The sequence below is a fragment of the Panthera uncia genome (assembly GCF_023721935.1).
Source record: "Panthera uncia isolate 11264 chromosome A1 unlocalized genomic scaffold, Puncia_PCG_1.0 HiC_scaffold_16, whole genome shotgun sequence".
Classification (NCBI taxonomy): domain Eukaryota; kingdom Metazoa; phylum Chordata; class Mammalia; order Carnivora; family Felidae; genus Panthera; species Panthera uncia.
Window position 1 is genome coordinate 21,687,249 of NW_026057576.1, and position 24,542 is coordinate 21,711,790.

The 24,542-nt window shown below is 34.8% G+C and overlaps 1 protein-coding gene across 6 annotated transcripts in view; it reads right to left on the bottom strand.

Moving 5' to 3' along the window:
* RB1 (RB transcriptional corepressor 1) overlaps positions 1-24,542 on the bottom strand; it is a 191,534-nt gene that overhangs the window by 68,189 nt on the left and 98,803 nt on the right. For all 6 annotated transcript variants that reach the window (XM_049646925.1, XM_049646924.1, XM_049646923.1 and 3 more), the window contains 5 exons: positions 20,160-20,276; positions 18,875-18,931; positions 18,758-18,789; positions 18,599-18,675; positions 17,274-17,470 (listed from right to left, as the gene is read on the bottom strand). In XM_049646925.1, coding sequence (XP_049502882.1) covers positions 17,274-17,470; positions 18,599-18,675; positions 18,758-18,789; positions 18,875-18,931; positions 20,160-20,276 — 480 coding nt within the window. The remainder of the gene's footprint in view (positions 1-17,273; positions 17,471-18,598; positions 18,676-18,757; positions 18,790-18,874; positions 18,932-20,159; positions 20,277-24,542) is intronic.

Consider the following 24,542-nt stretch of genomic DNA (forward strand, 5'->3'; position numbering starts at 1 on the left):
GATTCATACCTAAAGCAATATGACAAATTCCAACTGCAGTATAATAGTGAACACTGCCCACATTTAACAATGCTGGAGTTCAGTTACACCTTTTTCCCTCTGAACTTTTTCCACTTTGAAAAGGCAATGGGGAGGGCAGCGCCTCAGGAGAAAAGCTCTACATACATTTCGTAAGTGAGGATAAACAGATCTAATACTGTTTAACTGTATTCTCAGTTCTCTGTTCTTAAAAAAAAAATCACTGTATAGAAGAAAGGGAATGAAGGAAACTAACAATTGTGCTGTTTCTAAAATATACCACTCTCATAAATGTTCATTTATTCTGTACATTAACTCTGAAAGATAAATATTATTATCCCTGTTTTATAGACAAGGAAACCTGAGATGCAGTGACATAACTTGTTCAGAATCACACCAAAGTGAGTTATATAGTATCTCTGAACCTTAGCTTTCCTTATCTGTAAACTAGGGATAGTTTCATTTACCTTCTGTGAAAATTAACTGAGAGCTGGTAACTCCAAAGCCCAGGTTCCTCCCACTACAGCAGAGTGACACAGAAAGAAAGATACAAACACAAATAAAACATGAATAAAGAAACTAATCACAACACTGAATATATCCAACAATAAACTAATACACACCATAAGACAGCACAGAGGTTAAGAGCACAGTCTCCGGGACCAGAGAGCCCAAGTTAAAATTCTGTCTCTGTCATCAACTTAGTTTTGCGGACCTGCAATATAATGAATTCCAACTGCAGTATAACAGCAAACACTGCCCACATTTAACAATGCTGGAGTTCAGTGACACCTTATAAGGAAAAGGTTCTCAATTTTTCTGTGCCTTAGTTTCCTCACCTGTGAAATAGTGATAATGACAGCATCTATTTCACAGAGTTTACAGAGCAAATGAGTTAACACATTTCAGCACTTTTAATAGTGCCAGTAAGAGCACACACGCAAGTATTATCTATTATGATTTCTACACTGAAATGTTAAATGCATAAGTGAGGATCATTTTGATGCAGGTCTGTATGTGATCAGGAAAAATTCTAAAGAATTAAGCCAGTGATGAGCTTTTTAAAAGCACTGCTTCCTAAAGCAAGTTTCTATGAGGTACACTTAAGAGACATTTCTGAGTTGTTGATTTTTTTTTAACGTCCCCAGATTTCTTTAGTCCCTTGTGCCAATTCATGAACAAGTAAAATGTACAATATTGACAATAGGGGAGAAGAAAGAGAAACATGAATGGGCAAGTCTCTTCCAAAGTGAACTCTAGCCATTACTCATGTGTGTCAGAGTGTTCTAAAGATTAAAGAAGGAGGCAAATGCAGAGAGAAAAGAATAAACTACACGGTCAAACATGGGATGCAAGACTAGAAGGCACTTAAGTGAAGGTTTAGGCAAGGAAAGATTTTATGTTTAAGACCATAAATAGATCTGGATCAAGAACAAGAACTCAAGCTCACATCAGCATTTAGTACAGGAGAATACTTGCATTGATTGCTAACAGTCATCTAAGTTACACTGGATTTTCCATTTACTGTTTTTTAACATATGAGGAACAATATAAAAAACCATTTAATGCTTCACTGATTCTTAACTATGAAGAAATAGAATTATTTTACTAAATTGAGCTTATATTCTTAGATATTTTTAAGCAATCATCTATTCACATTTCAGTGAATAATTATTCAGATGCACTAAGTATCCTTATCTTTGTGGTTTTTCTGGAAATCTATATTTTTTATTTCTCTCTAGAGAACTAATAGAAAACAAGGCCGCTATCAAAAATTTTATTTCTAAGATACTGCATTTCTTTACTTTCCCTTTTCAGGCTCTACATTTGTTCATTCTTATAGAAGACAACAGGCATACCTGGAATCTTTTATTAAAAACTGAGAGAAAACTCAGTTCTAATATTTCGGTCTATTAAAAACAGATTTAGCTTTCCATTTTACCTCATTTTTATCCCTCTCTTCAATCTCCTTGAAGGTTGATCCAAATCCCTAATGTTATCAACCCTAAATTATTATGGATTCTAGTAACATATTATATTAAAACCACAGGGCACCTGGGTGGCTCAGTCTGTTAAGCATCTGACTCTTGATTTCAGCTCAGGTTATGATCTCACAGTCATGAGATCCAGCCCCGCATCAGCTCCAGGCTGGGCATGGAGACTGCTTAAGATTCTCTCTCTCTCCCTTTCCCTCTACCCCTCCCCAACTCACATGTGCTCAAGCGCGCATGTGCAATCTCTGTCTCAAAAGCAAAAAAAAAAAAAAAAGACCAGGGACCATTTCCCATGTCGTTACATATTTCACAGGGACAAGTACAATTCCTTTAAAATACCTGATGTACAGAATACCCAGGTATGGCCCAAACAGAATTGGGAAAATATGAGCTGAAGGAGTACAGGGAAATGAGATCACTATGTTACCTTTTTATGAAAGAAAACTTCCTTCAATATTTAATAAATTATGAAGCAATCTAAAGGAATATGAATATACACTCAGTATTAGCAAATAATTATTAATATTTAAATGGTTTTATAGAAACAAAATATCTGAGCTAGAAGGAGGGAAATATTTTGGTCTATCTCAATTTACAAAGCACGACACTAAAACAAAAACATTAACTTGCACATGGAAGAGTTAGAACATAAAGCCAGGTCATCTGATTCCACGTCCCACTTTAGGCAGGCTATCTCTCACTGGATAAGTGTGGTTTGCTCCACAGATGAAAGAGTTATCTGGCTATGGTAACTGTTTGAGGAATAGTAGGAGTAAGGCTAGGAAAGGCCAGATTACCACAACCAGGGAAAAGAGGTTAAATTTTTCTGAATGGCAATAGGGAGCTATTATTGGTTCCTACACTGGGGTGTGGCATGAATAAGTATTTAGGGATATTAACTTGGCACCAAAGTTTAAATGGAGGTTAGTGGCAGAGCTGGGAGACCAAACAGGAGCATATAATAAATTAAATGTAAGAAATAAAAGATCTAAGGAAATTTAAATGAAAATAAGATTTTAAAAATAGTAAGATGAATCTAAGAGACATGTACAATTTCTTTAAATTTTCAGGATTCTGTATTTAACTATAGAGAAAAAGGAAGGAAGGAATACTCAGTCTTTAAGCCTGGATGACTTGAAAAGTAATGTAAAAATACAGATTGGTAAGAAGAGTTGTATTTAGAACAAAATAAAATAATTTCAGTTTTGAATAATGAAGTCAAGTCTCTTAAATCTTAAAAGACTACTAGTTATGGGAGTTAAGGGCAAGAAATTAGGAACACACTGGGTCAGAGTGAGAAAGGTTAAAGCCTTAGGTATATGTTCAGAAAGAATCAGATTTTCAAAAATTAAAATGTTTTCTCTTAACCGGCAAAGAAAAAGTAAATATATGGTTATTTTAAGTAACTCATGAAGTGCTTTTAAAAACCCAACATATGGAAGTTCTAGCGTCAGCAATCAGACAACAAAAGGAAATCAAAGGCATCAGAACTGGCAAAGATGAAGTCAAGCTTTCACTTTTTGCAGATGACATGATACTATACATGGAAAACCCGATATACTCCACCAGAAGTCTGCTAGAACTGATACATGAGTTTAGCAAAGTTGCAGGACACAAAATTAATGTATAGAAATCGGTTGCATTCCTATACACTAATAATGAAGCAACAGAAAGACAAATAAAAAAACTGATCCCATTCACAACTGTACCAAGAATCATAAAATACCTAGGAATAAACCTAACCAAAGATGTAAAAGATCTGTATGCTGAAAACTACAGAAAGCTTATGAAAGAAATTGAAGAAGATAAAAAGAAATGGAAAAACATTCCGTGCTCATGGATTAGAAGAATAAATATTGTTAAAATGTCAATCCTACCCAAAGGCTATCTACATGACATTCAATGCAATCCCAACAAAAATTGCACCAGCATTCTTCCCAAAGCTAGAACAAGCAATCCTAAAATTTCTATGGAACCACAAAAGACCCCGAACAGCCAAAGTAATATTGAAGAAGAAGACCAAAGTGGGAGGCATCACAATCCCAGACTTTAGCCTCTACTACAAAGCTGTAATCATCAAGACAGCATGGTATTGGCACAAAAACAGACACACAGACCAATGGAATAGAATAGAAACCCCAGAACTAGACCCACAAAAGTATGGCCAACCAATCTTTGACAAAGCAGGAAAGAATATCCAACGGAAAAAAGACAGTCTCTTTAACAAATGGTGGTGGGAGAATTGGACAACAACATGCAGAAGGATGAAACTAGACCACTTTCTTACACCATTCACAACAATAAGCTCAACATGGATGAAGGACCTGAATGTGAGACAGGAAACCATCAAAACCCTAGAGGAGAAAGCAGGAAAAAACCTCTCTGACCTCAGCCGCATCAATTTCTTACTTGACACATCTCCAAAGGCAAGAGAATTAAAAGCAAAAATGAACTATTGGGACCTCATCAAGATAAACAGCTTCTGTCCTGCAAAGGAAACAACCAACAAAACTAAAAGGCAATTGATGGAATGGGAAAAGATATTTGCAAATGACATATCGGACAAAGGGCTAGTATCCAAAATCTATAAAGAACTCCCCAAACTCCACACCCAAAAAACAAATAATCCAGTGAAGAAATGGGCAGAAGACATAAATAGACACTTCTCTAAAGAAGACATCCAGGTGGCCAAAAGGCACATGAAAAGATGCTCAACGTCACTCATCATCAGGGAAATGCAAATCAAAACCACATTGAGATATCACCTCACGCTGGTCAGAGTGGCTAAAATGAACAAATCAGGAGACTATAGATGCTGGAGAGGATGTGGAGAAACGGGAACCCTCTTGCACTGTTGGTGGGAATGCAAACTGGTGCAGCCGCTCTGGAAAACAGTGTGGAGGTTCCTCAAAAAATTAAAAATAGATCTACCCTATGACTCAGCAATAACACTGCTAGGAATTTACCCTAGGGATACAGGAGTGCTGATGCATAGGGGCACTTGTACCCCAATGTTTACAGCAGCACTTTCAACAATAGCCAAATTATGGAAACAGCCTAAATGTCTATCAACTGATTAATGGATAAAGAAGTTGTGGTTTATATATACAATGGAATACTACTTGGCAGTGAGAAAGAATGAAATCTGGCCTTTTGTAGCAATGTGGACAGAACTGGAGAGTGTGATGCTAAGTGAAATAAGTCAGGCAGAGAAAGACAGATACCATATGTTTTCACTCATATGTGGATCCTGAGAAACTCAACAGAAGACCAGGGGGAGGAGAAGGGGGGAAAAAATTACAGAGAGGGAAGGAGGCAAACCATAAGAGACTCTTAAATACTGAGAATAAACTGAGGGTTGATGGGGGGTGGGGAGGAGGGGAAAGTGGGTGATGGGCATTGAGGAGGGCACCTGTTGGGATGAGCACTGGGTGTTGTAGTGAAACCGTTTGACAATAAATTTCATATTAATAAAATACACAAGATTTCAAAGATTTAGAATGGAAAAATAAAAAAAACCCCATAGAATATTTTCCATTATAGTAGCATGGCTGTTATATAAATATAATACATGGCATCTTAGTATTTCATTATCCTTACCCATATTTTTAGAAAAGAGTTCTATATGACTTAATCATTATCTTACAGTTCACTCACTTTCCTGAGACACAGCTCTCAGAAAAATGTACCTCTTTTAAAAAAACAATGTCTTGTGGTAAATACTAAAACCTTTGTGTAAAGTGCATGAGAGGTTAATGATCTACCATACAAATATAGAACAGATATCCTTTTTGGCTTTTTCAGAGCCACAGGCTTTTCTGCCTTTTGTGTTCACTTCCTGTCAAGTTTGGCAGTTCAAAAGAAGCTTAAAAATTTGTTTGTAAGTTTGTTATCAAATTGGAACTCTAAAAATATAAGCCATTCATTATAACTATACTGCTATGTAAAACAGGCTTTCATTTAAAGTTTGGAAAAATAATAAAAAAAGAAATACTTTAAGTTTTTTCTTATGTAAAAGTTGTGTAACTGAAGGAAGAAATCCACTAATGTTTGGTGACTAAAGAAAAGTAGTACCACAGAATCCATTGTAATGAGTCAGCTATATTTAACAACAATTAAAGGATACTTAACTTTCTTGGGACTTATTAAAAGTAAAACAATAGCTAATAACTAGTACTTCTATGAACTTCTATGATCTCCATATAAGTACCCCTTCATAGCAGTATTATTCAGAAGATATGATGTATTTAATATAGGAAAACAGAAATAAAATATTTAGGGTATCCTAAATATTCTTTAAGCAGGCATATTTGTAAAAATGTTATCAGTAAATACTACGCATAACTCTTTCAGTCATGATGACGAAGTAACAAATAGGACTTGTCTTCAACAACTCCAAAATTGAACTACATAAATGAAACAATTGTTTTCTGACACTGAACAATAGGCAGCAAAGGACAGTAATCCCAGAGAGAAAGAAAACAAATGGTAAGCCTGACCGCTGCCTCAGTTTACTGCATGGAGAGAATTCCCAGGCTACAACACAAGGAGAAGACACTGAAATAAAACCCAAAGGTCCCTCTCACAGAACTGAAGATTCAGTTCTGAATCAGAACTGAGAATTCAAGGAAGCCAAAGTAGCTAAAATTAGCTGGGCAGAATACCAGAGAAGGGAGAGTTATACAGAAAGGAAAGAGGTGCAAAGAGAGAGCTCCAGAGATCTGCAGAGGGTTAGTCTCAAGTCTTCTTCAGAGGAGAACCCGTCAGTGCATACAAACTACTGAAGCCAAAGAAAAAGCCAGTGGGAAAAGCAGAACCATTCCTGAAGCTGACACAGGTCCAGGAAGAATTCTGATTTCTACCACCCAAAGTGGAAAAACCTATTTAATACATGGAACATGAGGTAGAGTACTCAGAAGGGTGTTACAGATTAGTCATAAATTAAAGACTGCTCTGGCTTTGTCTAAAAACAACAATAACAAAAGCCTTGAAAAGGGTCAAATTATTTTCAAGAAACTAAACTGTGTACCAAAACACAATTCAAGCACAGTGAAAGGAGTATGAAAGTATCTAGGACTCCATAAGGTAAAGCTCACAAAGTCTGGTATCTGATAAGAAATTACAAAGCAGACAAAGAAAAGCAGGGAAATATTAAAAAGGAGAAGTATCAGTCAATAGAAACTGACCTAAAATACAGAGATGCTAGAATATGTAGGCAGGGACTTTAAAAGTTATTCTAACTATATTCTACATGATCAAGAAAATCAAAGAAAGCCCAAACATGTTTTTCCCCATTACATTAAAGAGAGTTTATAAGACATAAAAAAAGATTCAAATAAAACCTCAAGATGATAAATACAGTGTCTGAGATTAAAAGTGCAATAGATGGAATGGCAGATTAGACATTCAGAAGAAAAAATTAATGAACTTGAAGATATAGCTATAGAAACTATCTAAAATGAACAACAAAACACCTGGGGGAAAAAACAAACAAACAAAAACAAGAACAAAATAGAAGATCAGTGAGCTGTGAGACAACTTCAAGTCACCTAATATATTTATGACTGGAATCCCTGAAGGGAGGGGTGGGAGGAGTCAACTAAAATATTTTAAGATAATAATAGATAAAAATTTCCAAATTTGATGAAACCTATAAAGTCCACATATCCAACAACTTTAAGCAAGTGAAACATGAAGAAAATGAAACCAAAGCACACACAGACCTACCTTAAGAAACAAGAAAAAGCTCAAATAAACTATCTTCTAAATATAAGACCTAAATATAAGACCTGAAACCATAAAACTCTGAGAAGAAAATAAAGGCAGTAATTTCTCTGATAGTGGCCATTGCAACATTTTTGTGGCTATGTTTCCTAAGGCAAGGAAAACAAAAGCTAAAATAAACTGTTATGACTGCATGAAAATAAAAAGTTTCTGCACAGGGAAGAAAATAATCATCAATACAAAAGGGCAGGCTGGTGAATGGGAGAAGATATGTGCAAATGACATACTCAAGGAGTTAATATTCAAAATACATAAATATTCAAAATACATACAACTCAACACTAAAAAAAAAATATGAATCAAAAATGGGTAGATGATTTGAATAGACATTTTTCCAAAGAAGACATAGAACCAACAGATACATGAAAACATGCTCAACCAGTATTCATCAGGGAAATGCAAATCAAAACTACAATGAGCTATCACCTTACACCTGTCAGAATGACGATTCGAAAAGACAATAGTTGACCAGTGGCCTTATGGATAAGATAAACAGTCAATCAACTCATATCTTATATGCTATATACATTATATACCGTATTCTTACAATGAAGCAAGCTAGAAAAAATGTTATTAGGAAAATTATACAGAAAGGAAAATACAGTATCTATAATAGTGCACTATATGTACAGAAAAACATCTGGGTATAAGTGGACCCATTCATTTCAAAGTCTTCTGTTCAAGAGTCAATTCAACTGTACACATTGCCTATAAGAAATCTACTTTAAGTATAAAGACACAAATAGGTTAAAAGTAAAAGGATGGGATAAATATGCCAAGCTTGTATTAATGAAAAGAAAGCTGGAGTGGTTTTACTAATATCAGACAAAGCAGTTTTCAGAGCAAAGAATATTACCAGTGATAAAAGGGGTCATCTCATAATAATTAAGGTGTAGATTCATCAAGAAGACATTATAATTCTAATTGTTTATGCACCTAAATTCTATATGTAAGACAATAAACTAGGTTTTGTTAAAGAGATTATTTAAAAATTAAGACAGGGGCTTTTAATTTTTCGGAACTCTCTAACCCTCTGCCTCTCCTAGAACCTCTTATCTCAAGGTCACTTCCTTCAAGTATTGAAGACTTTGGTCCCTAGTCCACACTCGTCCTAACACATGTCCTGGGTGACTTCACTGTTCACTCAGCCTCTTGGTTCCTTGACCACCTCATTTCCAGTGGTGTTCATGTGCATTCCAACTCATTTATGCATTCCTAAGTTTATTTCTTAGAATACAGTAAACTATGCAGAAATGTTCTAGCTCTGGAATATGAAGTTGAAATCTCTTTCTATTAAATTTCATTAAAAGAGGTTTCTTAAAACCTCCACTTTCTCCATCAGCCTCCTATCTCTTCTATGCAACTGAAACTACTAAACTTACCACTTTAATCACTGACCAACTTCCTCACTTTATTTGCCCCATTATCAGTCTACCACATCTGTGTTGGCAAACCCTAATATCCTGGGTCAATCTAGCTGTTGGTCTTTTCTAATCCTACATCTAGTTGCTAGGTGGTGCTGGAAAAAATCATGCCACCACAAAGAGTTGGGGTGGCACTACAAATTTAAAATTTCTACCTTCAAAATTTCCTTCAGTGCTGCTAGGTAATCCTCTTATCTTTCATCACTCAGTTCTATTATTCTCCTCAGCAACAATTTCAAATTGTATGCACTCTCCTCAAACTTCTGACTATACTACTTTGGACTCCCTTCTGCCCTCTATCAACTCATCCTCAGCAAACTACTCAGCTCTATTTTATATATAAAAATAAAGCCATCAAATGGAAACTTCCTCATTTTCTGCCATGGCACCCACATACCAACCTTACTGGTAACTGCTTCAGTTCTTTCCATTTTGCCACACGATATTTGCCATCCCACCTTGCTTCCCTTTTAATTTTTTTTTTAGTATTTATTTTTGAGAGAGAGGGAGACAGAGAGAGAGAGAGAGAGAGGGAGAGGCAGAGAGAGAGAGAGAGAGAGGGAGACACAGAATCTGAAGCAGGTTCCAGGCTCTGAGCTTCCAGCACAGAGCCTGACATGGGGCTTGAACCCATGAACCATGAGATCATGACCTGAGCCGGTCAGATGTTTAACTGACTGAGCCACCCAGATGTCCACCCTGCCTCTCTTCAAACAAGACATGACACCTATTCAAGGGAGCCCCTTGAATCTGGACAGGACCTGTGATTCCTCTCACCAACAGAATACAGCTTTCAGCTACAGTTCTTTCAGAAGCTTCTTGGAAGCCAGCTGCTATGTAAGACAAATGACTACCCTAAAACCAAAATGCTGTGAGATGCCACCTGGAGTAGGGAAAATAGAAGGGAGGAAAGAAAAGGTGACCATGTATGAGGGGCAGCCAGGCGCCAGACTTGTGAGTTAAGAAGCACGTGGAGGTGGATCTTGCCCCTGATACCACACCGTCAGGAATGAACTGCCCAGTCAAACTCTTCCTAAATCCCTGACCCACAGAATCATGAGCAAAATAAAACGGGTGTTTTAACCCACTAATGTGTCATCCAGCAACTTCAGAACACTCCTAGTGACTCTATTCCATCAACATTTAATCCTACCTTTCCCATCTTGAAAAATAATCTTCCCTCCACCTCACACACTTGGCAGCTGTATCTTTATTTCCCTTCACAGACAAGACTCTCATAAAAGTTATCTACAATCACTGTCTCCACTTCTTCTCTCATTCACATCTCTTCAAAATTCCACTGCAACCTACTCCTGCCTCTACCACTTCTATTAACAGTCCTTGCTACCATCACCAGTGGCCTTGTTGCCCAAACGAATGAATACTTTTCAGTTCTTACTGGCTGCTCCTATAGTATCTGAAACAGCAACCACTGACTCAGACCTTGTAATGTCTTTCTCTTTATGACACCACTTCTGATTTTCCTCTTATCTCTCTAGCTGTTCTATTTCAATCTCTTTTGTAGGCTTCTCTTTTCTGTCTAGCTCTTAAATGTCAGATAGCCTCAGGATTCTATCTTTAGCCACCTTCTCTTCTTAGACAGCAGTCCCCCTCAACTGCAGTTTTGCTTTCTATGGTTTCAATTACCCAGTCAACTGCAGCATAGAAGCAGAAGATTCTCCTTGTAGGGTATGATCGGACAGTCAGTAGGAGCCTAAATTCACCTCACTTCCATCACATAGGCATTTTATCATCTCACATCATCACAAGAATAAGGGTGACTATAATACAATAAAATACTTTGAGACAGACCACACAAATTTTAGAGTATATTGTTACAATTGTTCTATTTTATTTTTTGTTGTTGTTAATCTCTTACTATGCCTACTAATACTAAATTAACTTTATCACAGGTATATATGTATAGGAAAAACAATACATAATACTATTCATGGTTTCAGGCATCCACTGGGGGTCTTGGAACATATCCTCTGTGGATAAGAAGGAACTGCTGTACTACATTTTCTCTTTAGGTGATCTTATCCATTCTCCAAACTTTAGTTACTTGGTAAAAACATACAGATTAACAGCTTCAGAGCCAGAGAGACTTGCATTCAAACCACAGCTTTGCATTTAACTTGTGTGGTCTAGGACAAGTTATTGAAGTTTTCTAAGAATTTATTCATTTAGAATACTACATCAAAAATCATCATAAAAATTAAATATTAAAAGAACTACTCACAGGGCATCTGGGTGGCTCAGTTGGTTGAGTGTCGAACTCTTGGTTTAGGCTCAAATCATGATCACACAGTTCGTGGGTTTGAGCCCGTGTCTGGCTCTGCACCATCAGTGTGGAGCCTGCTTGGGATTCTCTCTCTTTGCCCCTCCCCCTCACATGCCTGTGCGCACATGCTCTCTCTCACAACATAAACATTAAAAAAATAAAAGAACTACTCATCACAGTGCCTAGCACAAGATGAACTGTCAATAAAGGGTAGAAACTGTTGTTATTATATATGTGTCAGCAGCTCTCAGGTTCATATTCCTAGCTTAGATTTCTTTCCTAAGCTCCAGACATACATAACCAACTGCTACTGGACACATCTACTTGAATGACCTACAATCACTTCAAACTCAACATAATTAAATGAAATTCATCTTTCCAAGGAAATTTCATCCAATCCCAGGTATCTTAGTGAAAGACACTACCTACATTTCATCATTAGTTGACCCCTCTCTATCCTTCACTCCCACTTATTAAATTGCACATGCATAATATGATGTCAGATACTGTTCTGAGTGCTTTATATACGGTAACACAATTAACATGAGACATGCACAGGTAATAAGATACAAAGTTTATAAATGACTAATAAGTAGTATAAATAGACACTGTAAGGCTGTAAAGGAGGAAGAATGACTACAGACTAGGATGATCATGAAAAACAAAGTGGAAGTAGAACTAAAACTCCGGTAAATAAAAAGGCAGGGAAAGTATTTTAAATTGGGCCTATGAAGTGAATAAAGACTCAGGGATAGGCAGAAACAAACGTGGTTGTGTGAGTTATAGTAAAAGAAAAGTCTGAATGGAGAAGAGAATACAAGGGAGACATTCTCAAACATTTTGGACTCATAACACTTTTACATGCTTAAAATTACTCAGGATTATTCAAGACGCAAAAAACTTTGTTCATGTGGACTTTATCTCTCAATATTTACTGTATTAGTAATTTTTAAAATTAAGTTTAATTCAAAACAGAAAATTTCTAAGAATGTGACTTAAAGAACCAAAATTAACCATTGTATGTTAATATATGTTAAATAATATGTTAATATTTTATAAACTCATTATATATTAAGCATAAATAGCCATATTTTTCAAAAAAAATTAGTGAGCACACTGGCACTGTTTTATAATCTTGTAAATCTCTGGTTTCCTAGAAGAGACCTGAATTCTCATAACTGTCTCTATATCTACTTTGTTGCACTAACAACAAGGTACTGGTTGCTTGCATAAGAAAACCTGGCCTCACACAATAGGTAGTGGGAAAAAGGAGTGTTTTAATACAGTTTTCAGATAATAATGGATATATTTCTTTGATACTACCCTAAAACTTGGCAAGCTATAGTTCCTTAAAGGTTAATTGCAATATGGAATGGGGAACAACATCAATAAACAAAAATAAACTTTTCATATTCTGAGACCTTAAAATCTGTTGGTCTGGGGCACCTAGGTGGTTCAGTTAGTTAAGTGTCCGACTCTTGGTTTTGGCTAAGGTCATGATCTAACAGTTGGTGAGATCAAGCCCCAAGTCAGGCTCCATGCTGACAGCATGGAACCTGCTTGGGATTTTCTACCTCTCTCTCTGCCCTTCACTGAATTATGGAGATCTTACAAATGTTGACAAATCTCCTTATACGATATCAAGTCACATTTATTAATGTACCACTGATTTCATCAGAAGTCTCTGAATGCTTATAGTGGATACAAGCTTAACAAAATTCTAATTTTCACTTGAAAACTCAAAATTCACCATTGGCAATATTTATTGTCAGTTGTTTTGAACCATGTGTGCGTGAAAATGGAGATTCAATAAAATTAATACTTCTTACTGGTTCATCAATGACATTCTTAAATAAAACTGACTGTTCTGTATTTTAATTGAGAGTTTGTGGTGGTGAAGAATACAATGACTACTCGCCAGTTGGATGCTGATCTAATACCTACAAAGGTGCCAACACTCTTACGTCACTGATATAAATGTCAACAGAGTAAAAAAGAGAAGTAACATCTGAATAGCAACATAAAAATACTTTTTATCTTGCAGATTCCCTAAAATGGTTTGAGGGATACCAGGAAGTGTAAGACCATACTTTGAACTGCTGATACAAGAAAAAAGGAGACAAAGCTTCCAAAAGAGAACCTTGAGGGATCAAAGAGTTGACCTAAATAAATTTCCCATTCTAAAAACTTGCATCCGGGGTGCCTGGGTGACTCAGTTGAGCATCTGACTTCAGCTCAGGTCATGATCTCGCAGTTCATGAGTTCAAGCCCCGCGTCAGTCTCTGGTGCTGACAGCTCAGAGCCTGGAGCCTGCTTCAGATTCTGTGCCCCCCTTTCTCTCTGCCCCACCCCTGCTTGTGCTCGGTCTCTGTCTTTCAAAAATGCATAAACATTAAGAAAAAAATTTAAAAACCTCCACCTGATTCCTTTGACCCTCTTCACAGGCTGGGTAATTTTCAAGTTGTATCCTGGATGTCATAAATGTTAAGTTGTAAAGATTCTGGATTCTGTCGTTTTTCCCTCAAATGAGTACTGTTTTGTTTTTAAGCAGACAATTATTTTTGCTGAACTTGAACTATAAACTGTTTATTTGGGCATTAGCACCTGTCTCACTTCAGATCCTTTGTCTTTCATTAAGCTGCTTTGAATCTATTACACTGCAATAACTTAGGTCTCAGACAGAGATATGGGTAGACAGAATCTGGGCACTCTTTCTCTGGCTCTTTCCTTTGCAAAATCTGTCCATTCTATTCAGTAGCCAAGGTTTCCCCAGCTTCAGTTTTCTAGTTTCCCTGGCCTGAAAGCCTACAGTTTTCCCACTGGCACCCCCTGCCCCACCCCATCTTATTATAACTTCTCACCTAAAAAGCTTCCTTCCCAGCTCAGGGGTCCCCTTCACGCCTAAAGAGTCTGTCTACTCTTCCTGTCCAGGGGTTTCAGGCAGTTGCTTTTTGGATTACATAGAGGTTTCATAGCTTTTTTGAGGGGAGTCGTATGGTAGTCTCTTCCTCCATCATTACCAGATATACAGATCCCTCACAGAAGGTTTTTGTTTAGTTAGCATTATGAGATTTGGTTTTTTATGTTTATTTATTTCTTCTGAGAGAGAGAAAAAAAAGGGAAGGGGAGGGAGGGAGGGAGAGGGAGGAAGAGAGAGAGAGAGAGAGAGAATATCCCAACCAGGCTCCACACTCAGCATGGAGCCCAACACAGGGCTCGATTGCATGACCATGAGATCATGACCTGAGCTGAAATCAAAAGTCAGAACTTAACAGACTGAGTCACCCAGGCACCCTGAGATTTGCATCTTAAAATGATTTCTCTAGTTGCTGCCAGAGAAATAGTCTTAAGGAAGTTAGAAATGCAAGGAGATCAACAGAAAGAGTCCACAATATCCCCAGAAAGAAAGACCACTTAGAAAATAAAATACCCAATGTACTTTGGTTTATAAAGATTTTATTGAGAGAAATCTGATGAATTTTGAATACACTAAAAGAAAGATATCCAAATCTCACCTCATCATCTACTGGCATTATAAACTGCTTAAGTGATTTAAAAGGCTTAAACATCTGGAAGTCATTTAATCTAACTCTTAGGTATGGTTTGTTCTAAATTGCCTCTAATTTCTTTAAATTTCCATAGAACAAAAGTTCACTAAGTTTTCCAATAGACTTTTTAGCATTTTATACTTATATATTACCTGTTAAACTCTCTGGTATTGAAACAAAGAAAGGTGTGCTTTTTCCTTATTCTATTCTTGATTTATTAAATCTCAAGATTGTGTAGCAAAGATGCTAAGACTTTTCCCCATGCAACCATTAAAATCCAATGATGTTCTTCCTTTCATTAAATTGTTGGAAGGAAAAGTAAGTAGTACCTCACTTGATGTTTCCCTGGGTAAACAACATTGTTTGAATCTACAGTTTAATGAAAAAATTGTATTATGATACAGAATCAAAAAATTATTAAAGTTTTCTCTCTTGATCTGGGTGTTGGCAACATGGGTGTGCTCAATTTGTGAAAAATTCATCAAACTATAAACTTGTTATATAAAAAAAACAATCTGCGAAAGCTGAGATATATCTATGGTATGTACCTTCTCTAAAATGTCAATTATTCTCATGGGAAAAATTCAGAGTATTCTATTTGTGTAGTGTGACTTATCTTCACAGTTACCCTATTCCCTTATCAAAAAGGTAAACATTTTAGAAGTAAAATATGTGACATATTAAATATTAAATATTTGACATATTAAAAATATATGACAATAAAAATCATCTATAACTTCATCCCCTAGCAATACCAACTGCATTTAGAATTTAAATTTAGAGGCTTATGACCTCCATATCATTGTATTAATATATGATACCCTTTTCTAGGCTTTGGGCATGTCACTTTTTCTCCAAAATTTCTCAAAAATAAAGGAACATTGTTTAGAATCCTAGAACACCAGTAACTGAACTAAACAGGCTTGAACACAAGCAATTTATAAACAGTAAATGTCTACTACTTCCTCCATAAGTTTCAGAGCCCATGTCTTTTCTGTATCTTCACAATGTCTACCCCAATGCAAGGCATGTTGCAGACGTGTACTGATGGAAAAAAAAAAAACTAATTCTTTAAAAGAAATGACAACAGTCACTTTCATATGATACAGTAATGTTTTGATTTCAATGTCTAGAAGGAGAGGGCATATCAATCTCTGAAAAGTACTCTTTATTAATTTCTTTACCTATTTATTCATTTTTGCCATTCTCATTTAATCCCTCAGAAATCACCTAGATTTCTCCTAACTACTCCTGATCTTATAAAGTGGAAGCTCCTGTATAATGGGGTTACTAAATTCAACTATAGCAATGCAACAGCTTTCTATCTACTTGGCTTACTTCTCTCCTGTTCTATCTACTCTATCCCTACAGCAATGCAAGAAAACACTAAGACATAAGTTATCTCTTAGCCATTAAACTTTTAAAACATCAAAAAATTTAAACTAAGGCTTACATGTATAGATTAGAATTCTAGTGTAACTAAAGTCAAAGTTTTCATTGCCATTTCTATATACTAGCATAAATGAAAAGTTACATGCTTAGCATGGAACAAACTTTCAAAAGAAACCAACCCCATATTAATCTACAAATCTGGTGAGTCACAAAGTATTACCCAACTATGGAGATTTAAAAAGCATAACACAGAAGAAATTCAAATAAGTATCTTACTATTGCCATCTTTATGAAACAAAAGCCTTATCAATAGCTTATATGCTATAAATAAAATACCTAGAGAATATGATTTGTGCTCCTACAATGCTATAAACAATAACTGTAATCAAACAATACTATAGGGTTTTGGACTATCTTTAATGATAGAACAAAAAAAATCCAAATAAATTCAACCAGAAAACTATACTTTTAAATCATTTAAATAGCATAATCTTAATTTTTACCTTTTTTTAGAATTTAAGAGCATTTAAATTTTCAAATATGCCATCTTTAAATATACTGCTCAAATATTTTATTCTGCTTTGCTTTAAAGTACCATGTTTTAATTAAAGCTATTCCTAAATAAATCATTGTAGCGGATGGTCTAGGGAGCCCAAGTAAAAGAGAAAACTCCATGCTAATATTCCACTTGATTCTTGGGATATACACTGAATTACAGTGTTCATTAAATTGCATTTGCTCTTCAGGTAAATTTTAACAAATAGTTCTAACAGATAACTGTTATCCATTTGCTTATCAATATTTTTAATTGTTTTAGCTAGTTACTTACAGAGAGCCATGCAAGGGATTCCATGATTCGATGTTCACATCGCTCTAAATGTTTTATCATTTCTCTGGTCAAGTTGGCTTCTGCTTTGATAAAACTTTCAATCACTTTGTAAAAATCAAAGGCTTTTAAATTAAGTACATTCAGAATCCATGGGAAGGACAAATCTGTTCCAGTATCAAGATTCTGAGATGTACTTCCTAAAAATGAAAGAAAAAGTTTAACTTAGGTATGAAATGTTAAGCCTTGAATTATGTATTTTTAGCTTGGAAGGTTTTATCAAACAAAAAAAACACAGCAGAAAAGCTACACAAAAATTTCTATTTAGAGCAGATTTGTTTTTCATTTTGTTTAATTTATTTTAAGTAGCCTCCATGCCCAACATGGGGCTTGATTTCACGACCATGAAATTGAGAGCTGTGTGCTGTACAGATTGAGCCAGTCAGGTGCTCCTAGAGCAAAACTTTTATTGTGGAGTCCAAGGACCCAAAAGAAATAGGCTTCTAAATTTTGGGTGTATGTCTACACATGTTTTTCCTAAATAGAGGGCTTATGCTTCTATCAGATTTTCAAAGATTTAAATACCCTACCCTTATATCAGGAACGAGTATAATATCTAACCAGCAATGCATTAGCATATCCATTTTAACAACCTCAATAATCCCTGATGTTGGGAGGGAAGGATTCTTTAAAATTTTGCTAATTTGGTTAGAAAACAGCAACTCTTTTAAATGTGTATTTCTGGTTATTAATGAGGATTCACAGTTTTCCACATATGTTGAGCAGTTTTAAGTTTCTCTTTTATTGCGTATTTGTACCCTAGGTAAATTTTCTTTTGTTTTCACAAACAAGACTTCTTAATATCTACAATATTATTTGCAAAACAATACATGTCTAAAATTGTATCGTTTAAAAAACACCATCAGTGGCTTCTGTTCCATTTATCTGGTGAACCATAGCTCGAATCTTTGCTCTCACTGCCATAAAGTCTATAGCAGTGTTTCCGTATAGGGAAATGCTACTTTTTGTACTCCTTGGAAATTCACAATCTCCTGTCTTGAAAGGGATTTCAAAGGTTCATTTCCTAGATTCAGGATAGCCCAGAATAAGAGCCTACTGAAATACTATTCCCAAGATGACCTGAAATAATTAAGATAACACATTTAAATGATTTATGGTGACTACTTATATTCTTCAGTATATACTGATTTAACATATGCATATCATCCCCTTAACTCCACCCCCCCAAAAAAAACCCACCACACCTTAGGTAAGTTTTTTAAACTTTAAACTGAACTAAAATGTTTATTGACTAAAATTTAACTTACTGCTATATGTAGCCATTACAACCTCAAGAGCGCATGCCAACAAAGACATATGAAAGATGTTGTCATTCAGGAGTTTACTAAAGAAAAGAAAAAGAATGATTTTGAAACATTTACTTTTATAAAAAGAAGAAATTGTTTTATTAAAACTAAAGAATTTACCTAAAATTTTGAATGGATAATCGTTCTTCTTCCTAAAACAGATATAAAAAATGTTCAGTTAATGTCTTTTTTATGTCAGCATTAAATTTTCTTTCCATTATGTTCTTTTTAACTTACTGATTTAAGCATAGATTCCATTACTCGGTAATATAATCGGACTCCAAGTTTGTATCTCTAGAAAGAAAAAAAATTAGATTCCACTACTTTAAAAATCATAATTATTAATTTTAAAGAAGTTTTCTCTTGAAACATATTTCTGATACTTCTTAGGAAACTGAATACCAAGACACCACAAAAACTAGCTTGTCTAAAACTTAAGACTTCAGTATAAAATGCTTAAATTCCCAATAAATTATCAAGAGGGAAGGTCCAGTACTTGGTTTTCCTTCATTTCCACTTCAGTCCATATCAATCAATACACACACACACACACACACACACACGCACGCACACACACTATATACATGGTGCTAGGGTTAACTCTTTTATATACTAACGTAATGCTTCTTGTGGCCTAGGTTACGTATTTTCACATTAGCTCTCCAGGATTGAGAATAGTCTGTCCATAAAACTGGAAAAGGCAATAATCTGACCCAACTGATGTTACCCGCAAAAAGTTTTAACCAAATAAATAGTTCCTATTAGTTCAAAGAATAACAAAATTTTAGATATACACACACAAACCATATTCCTTCATTCAAATTATAAGCATAAATTTCATATATAACCAAAAATACTTATAAATACAATTATTTAAAACACTATTAGCATCCAAATATAACCTCACTACGCTGAAATAAATGTATACAGATTATAGTTTTCAAACATATTTTTATGTTACCTCACTATTTCCACACAATGAAGCAGAGCAAATACAGAAACCCAAATCTCAAAGAAGTTTAATGGCAGTTCATAAATGGCAGAACCAGATATAAACCCAGGGTTCTGATTCAGAGCCCATATCTTTACCCAGTGTACTGGTTTTAGATATTCTGAAATAATAATAGTAGTAAAATGATATCACTACCACCGATAAATAGCAGGTATAATATGATCCCATTCAGAGAAGTATATGCATTCACGAATATTCATATATGTATAAGCCAAAGACTATACACCAAAAATTTAATAGTATCAAAGATTTTAATTTTTTCTACTGATTTTTTAAAAAATTTCTACAATTTGTGTAAAAACTTCTACATGTTTACTTTTAGTTTCTATAATAGTGTAAGGGGCATTTTCTTATAAAATTTTCCATAAGCAGCAGCATACACAGGCAGGTAAGATACAGAATCTACCAATATAAGACAAATATTGTTGTAATATTTTCACAATTTGGAAAGACATTATATTTGAAATTATTTCTATTATAGTGACACCAATCGAAATGAACTCAAGTTACCTGTGATCCAATTTCCATACATCCCTGTCCCACAGCTTTAGCAAATTTCTCTTTAAAGATGCATCCAATATCCTTCACTCTTTTCAGGATACTTTCCTTTGGATTCACTGTGCAGTTCTTTAAAGAAGAAAAACTTAAGTCAATGTTGAGGATACTATTCAATCATAATTAACATGTCTGTCCTATAATATACAACTTTTCACTTTCGATTATTTACACTATGGAAATACTTCCATAAAAACTAGGTAAACACAACTACTGAAAATAAAAGGAGCATAAACAATTTCATTTTAGGATGTTAGTAACCAAAAAACACTAAAGCACAAATAAAAAACCCTACTATCTAAATTTTCTGCTGCTATGTTAAAGAAGAGATTTGGTAGCCCCTCCATCCATCAAAAAAGAGCCTCAAAGACATTACAAAACTGATACCATGAAAATACAAAGGATCATAAGTAACTACTAAGAACAATTATACACCAACAACTGGAAAACCTAAAAGAAAAAGAAAACTTCTTAGAAACATACAAACTACCAAATCTGAACCATGAAGAAACATAAAACCTGATCAATCAAGAAACAAAAGTAATAATCAAGAAACAAAAGTCAAGATCCAGACAGCTTCACAGGTGAATTTTATCAAACATCCAAAAAAGAATACCAAAACTTCTCACACCCTTCCAAAAAATAGAAGAAATAACACTTCCAAACACATTTTACAAGGCCAGCATTACCCTGACACCAAAACCAGACAAGGATACCACATGACAACAAAATTATAGGCCAATATCCCTGATGAATGTAAATGCAAAAATCCACACACAACAAACGATTAGGAAGCCAAATTAAACAATATGTTAAAGGATCATATACCACAATCAAGTGATATTTATTCCAGAGATGCTAGGATGGCTCCACATTCACAAATCAATCGATATGATACATTAACACAATGAAGGATAAAAATCATACAATCTCAATAGATGCAGAAAATTCTTGACAAAATTCAACATCCATTTACAATAAAAACTCTCAACAAAGCAAATAGAGAGAGAACATACTTCAATATAATAAAAGCCATTTATGACAAGCCCACAGCTAACATCATATTCAGTGGTGAAAAGCTGACAGATTTTCCTGTAAGATCAGAAACAAAGACGCTCACTCTCCTCCCACTTTTATTCAACATAGTATTGAAAGTCTTAGCCAGAGCAAATTGGCAAGAAAAAGAAATAACAGGCATCCAAACTGGAAAAGAAGTAAAACTGTGTCTATTGACACATGATACATTATATATAAAAAACCCTAAAGACTCCATCAAATCATTGTTAGAATAAACAAATTTAGTAAAGTTGCAGGATACAAAATCAATGGACAGAAATCAGGTGTGTTTCTATGCACTAATAATGTACTAACAGAAAGAGAAATTAATAAAAAATCCCATTTACAATTGCATCAAAAAGAATAAATTACCTAGAAAAGAAACTGAAGAAGACAAAAATAAATGCAAAGATATCCCATGTTCATGGGCTGGAAGGATTAGTATTGTTAAAATGTCCATACTACCCAAAGCAATCTACAGATTCAATGCAATCCCTATCAAAATTCCAATGGCTTTTCCACAGAAATAAGTGATCCAAAAGTCTGTACCCATCAACAAAAGATTCAAGTAATCTTGAGAAAGAAGAAAGAACAAATCACACTACCTGATTTCAAACTGTATTACAAAGCTATAGTAATCAAAACAGTACGTTATTAGCACAAAACAGACATGCAGAGCAGTGGAACAGAATAGAGCCCAGAAATAAACTCATGCATACAATTAATCTGTGACAACGGACGCAAAAATATACAATGGAGAAAAGACGGTCTCTTCAATAAACAGTGCTGGGGAAACTAGACAGCCACAGGAAAAAGAATAAAACTTGCCAACAATACAAAAAATTAACTCAAAGTGGATTAAAGACCTAAATATAAGACACGATACCATAAAACTCCTAGAAGAAAACATAGGAGATAAACTCCTTGACATTAGTCCACAAAACAAAAAGGAAACCAATCTACTGAATGAGAGAAATATTGGCAAATCATATATTTAGCAAGGGGTTAATATTCAAAATATATAAATAACTCATACAAGTCAACAAATAGTCTGATTTTAAAAAAAAAGGCAAACCTGAATAGACACTCTTCCAAAGAAGACATACAGATAGCCAATCAACACATGAAAAGAAGTTCAACATCACGAATCATCATGGAAAGGCAAATCAAAACCACAATGAGATACCACCTTATACCTGTCAGAATGGCTACACTTATAAAGACCAGAAATAACAAACATTGACAAGGATGTGGAGAAAAGGGAGCCCCATGTACTGTGGGAATGTAAATTGGTACAGCTACCATGGAAAAGAGTATGGAAGTTCCTCAGAAAATTAAAAATAGAACCATTATATGATCTAGCAATTCCACTTCTGGTATTTATCTGAAGGAAACAAAAACGCTAACTCAAAAAGATCTGTATCCCACCTTCACTGCAGCATTATTTACAGTAGAAAAGACATGGAAACAACCTAACTGTCCATGACTGATGAATGGATAATATATATATATGTATGTACATATGCACGTGTATAAAATGGAATGTTATCCATCCACAAAAAATGAAATCTTCCATCTGTGACATGTATGGAACTTGAGGGCATTATGCCAAGTTAAATAAGTCAGACTGAGAAAGACAAATACTGTAAGAATTCATTTATATGTGGACTCAAAAAAAAAAAAGACAAACACAAAAAATCAAGCTAGATACAAAAAAATTGGTATTGCCCGAGTAGGGGTTGGAGGTGGGCAAAATGGGTGAAAGCTATAAGAAGTTACAAACCTTCAGTTATAAAATAAATAAAATAAGTCATGAGGATGTAATATACAGCATGGTGACTACAGATAATAATACTGTAATGTATAATTGGAAAGTTGCTAAGAGAATAAATCTTAAAAGTCCTTATCACAAGAAAACAAAAATTTCTAATTTCTTTCTAATTTCTAACGTATGATGACATGCGAACCAGACTTACTGTGATCATTTTGCAATATATACAAATATTTAATCATTATGTTACATATTTGAAACAAAATGTTATATATATATCAATTATACTCCAACAAAAATAAACTAAAAATGAAACAATTAAAACACGACTACTAAAATAAAAAGAATCTCATGTACTCTCATAAATTATCTTCAATTAAGAGTTAAATTGGGATGTATATTACCCTAAAAATACAAATAATAAAATTAAAACTATGATTTGAGTTTGGTATCATTTCCTAATTAAAAACTGGGCTAAGAGTTAAGTATTATTAAATCATTTCACTACCTTTTCAAAACACATAATAGAGAAATGGTTACAAAAGAAGTTTCAATACATGCATCATATGGGGTGGGGCTCTATTTAGTAATTAAAATTTATCACAAGATGATTACTAAAATGCATATCATGATACATTAAAATATTCTGTAATTCATATTGTAATCTATTAAAACATATCAAAAACTTGATTCCCTTCAGCTATAACCAAAGAGTGACTATATTCTTACAATCTTTATGGGTCAAATACATTCAAAATACTATAAATTAGAACTTTAACTATAGAACTATAAACTTTTGGCCTCAGCAATCACACAACAAAAAGAAATAAAAGGCATCCAAAGTGGCAAGGAAGAAGTCAAACTTTCACTATTTGCAGATGACATGATACTCTATGTAGAAAACCTGAAAGATTCTGCCAAAAAATTACCAGAATACACAAATTCAGCAAAGTAGCAGGATATAAAATCAATGTGTAGAAATCTGTTGCATTTTTATACAGCAATAACGAAGCAGCAGAAAAAGAAATCAAGGAATCAATCGCATTTGCAACTGCACCAAAAACAGTAAGATTCCTAGGAATAAACCTAACTAAAGAGGTGAAAGATCTATACTCCGAAAACTATAGAACACTTATGAAAGAAACAGAAGATGACACAAAGAAGTGGAAAAGCATTCCATGCTCATAGATTAGAACGAACATTGTTAAAATGTCTATACTACAGAAACCAATCTACACATTTAATGCAATCCCTATAAAAATACCACCAGAGGGGCGCCTGGGTGGCTCAGTCAGTTAAGTGTCCAACTTCAGCTCAGGTCATGATCTCACACTCTGTGAGTTCAAGCCCCGTGTCGGGCTCTGTGCTGAGAGCTCAGAGCCTGACGCGGGGCTCGAACTCACGGACCGCAAGATCGTGGCCTGGCTGAAGTCGGACGCTTAACCGACTGCGCCACTCAGGCACCCCCCAAAAAAAAAAAAAAAATTTTTTTTTAAAATACCACCAGAGTT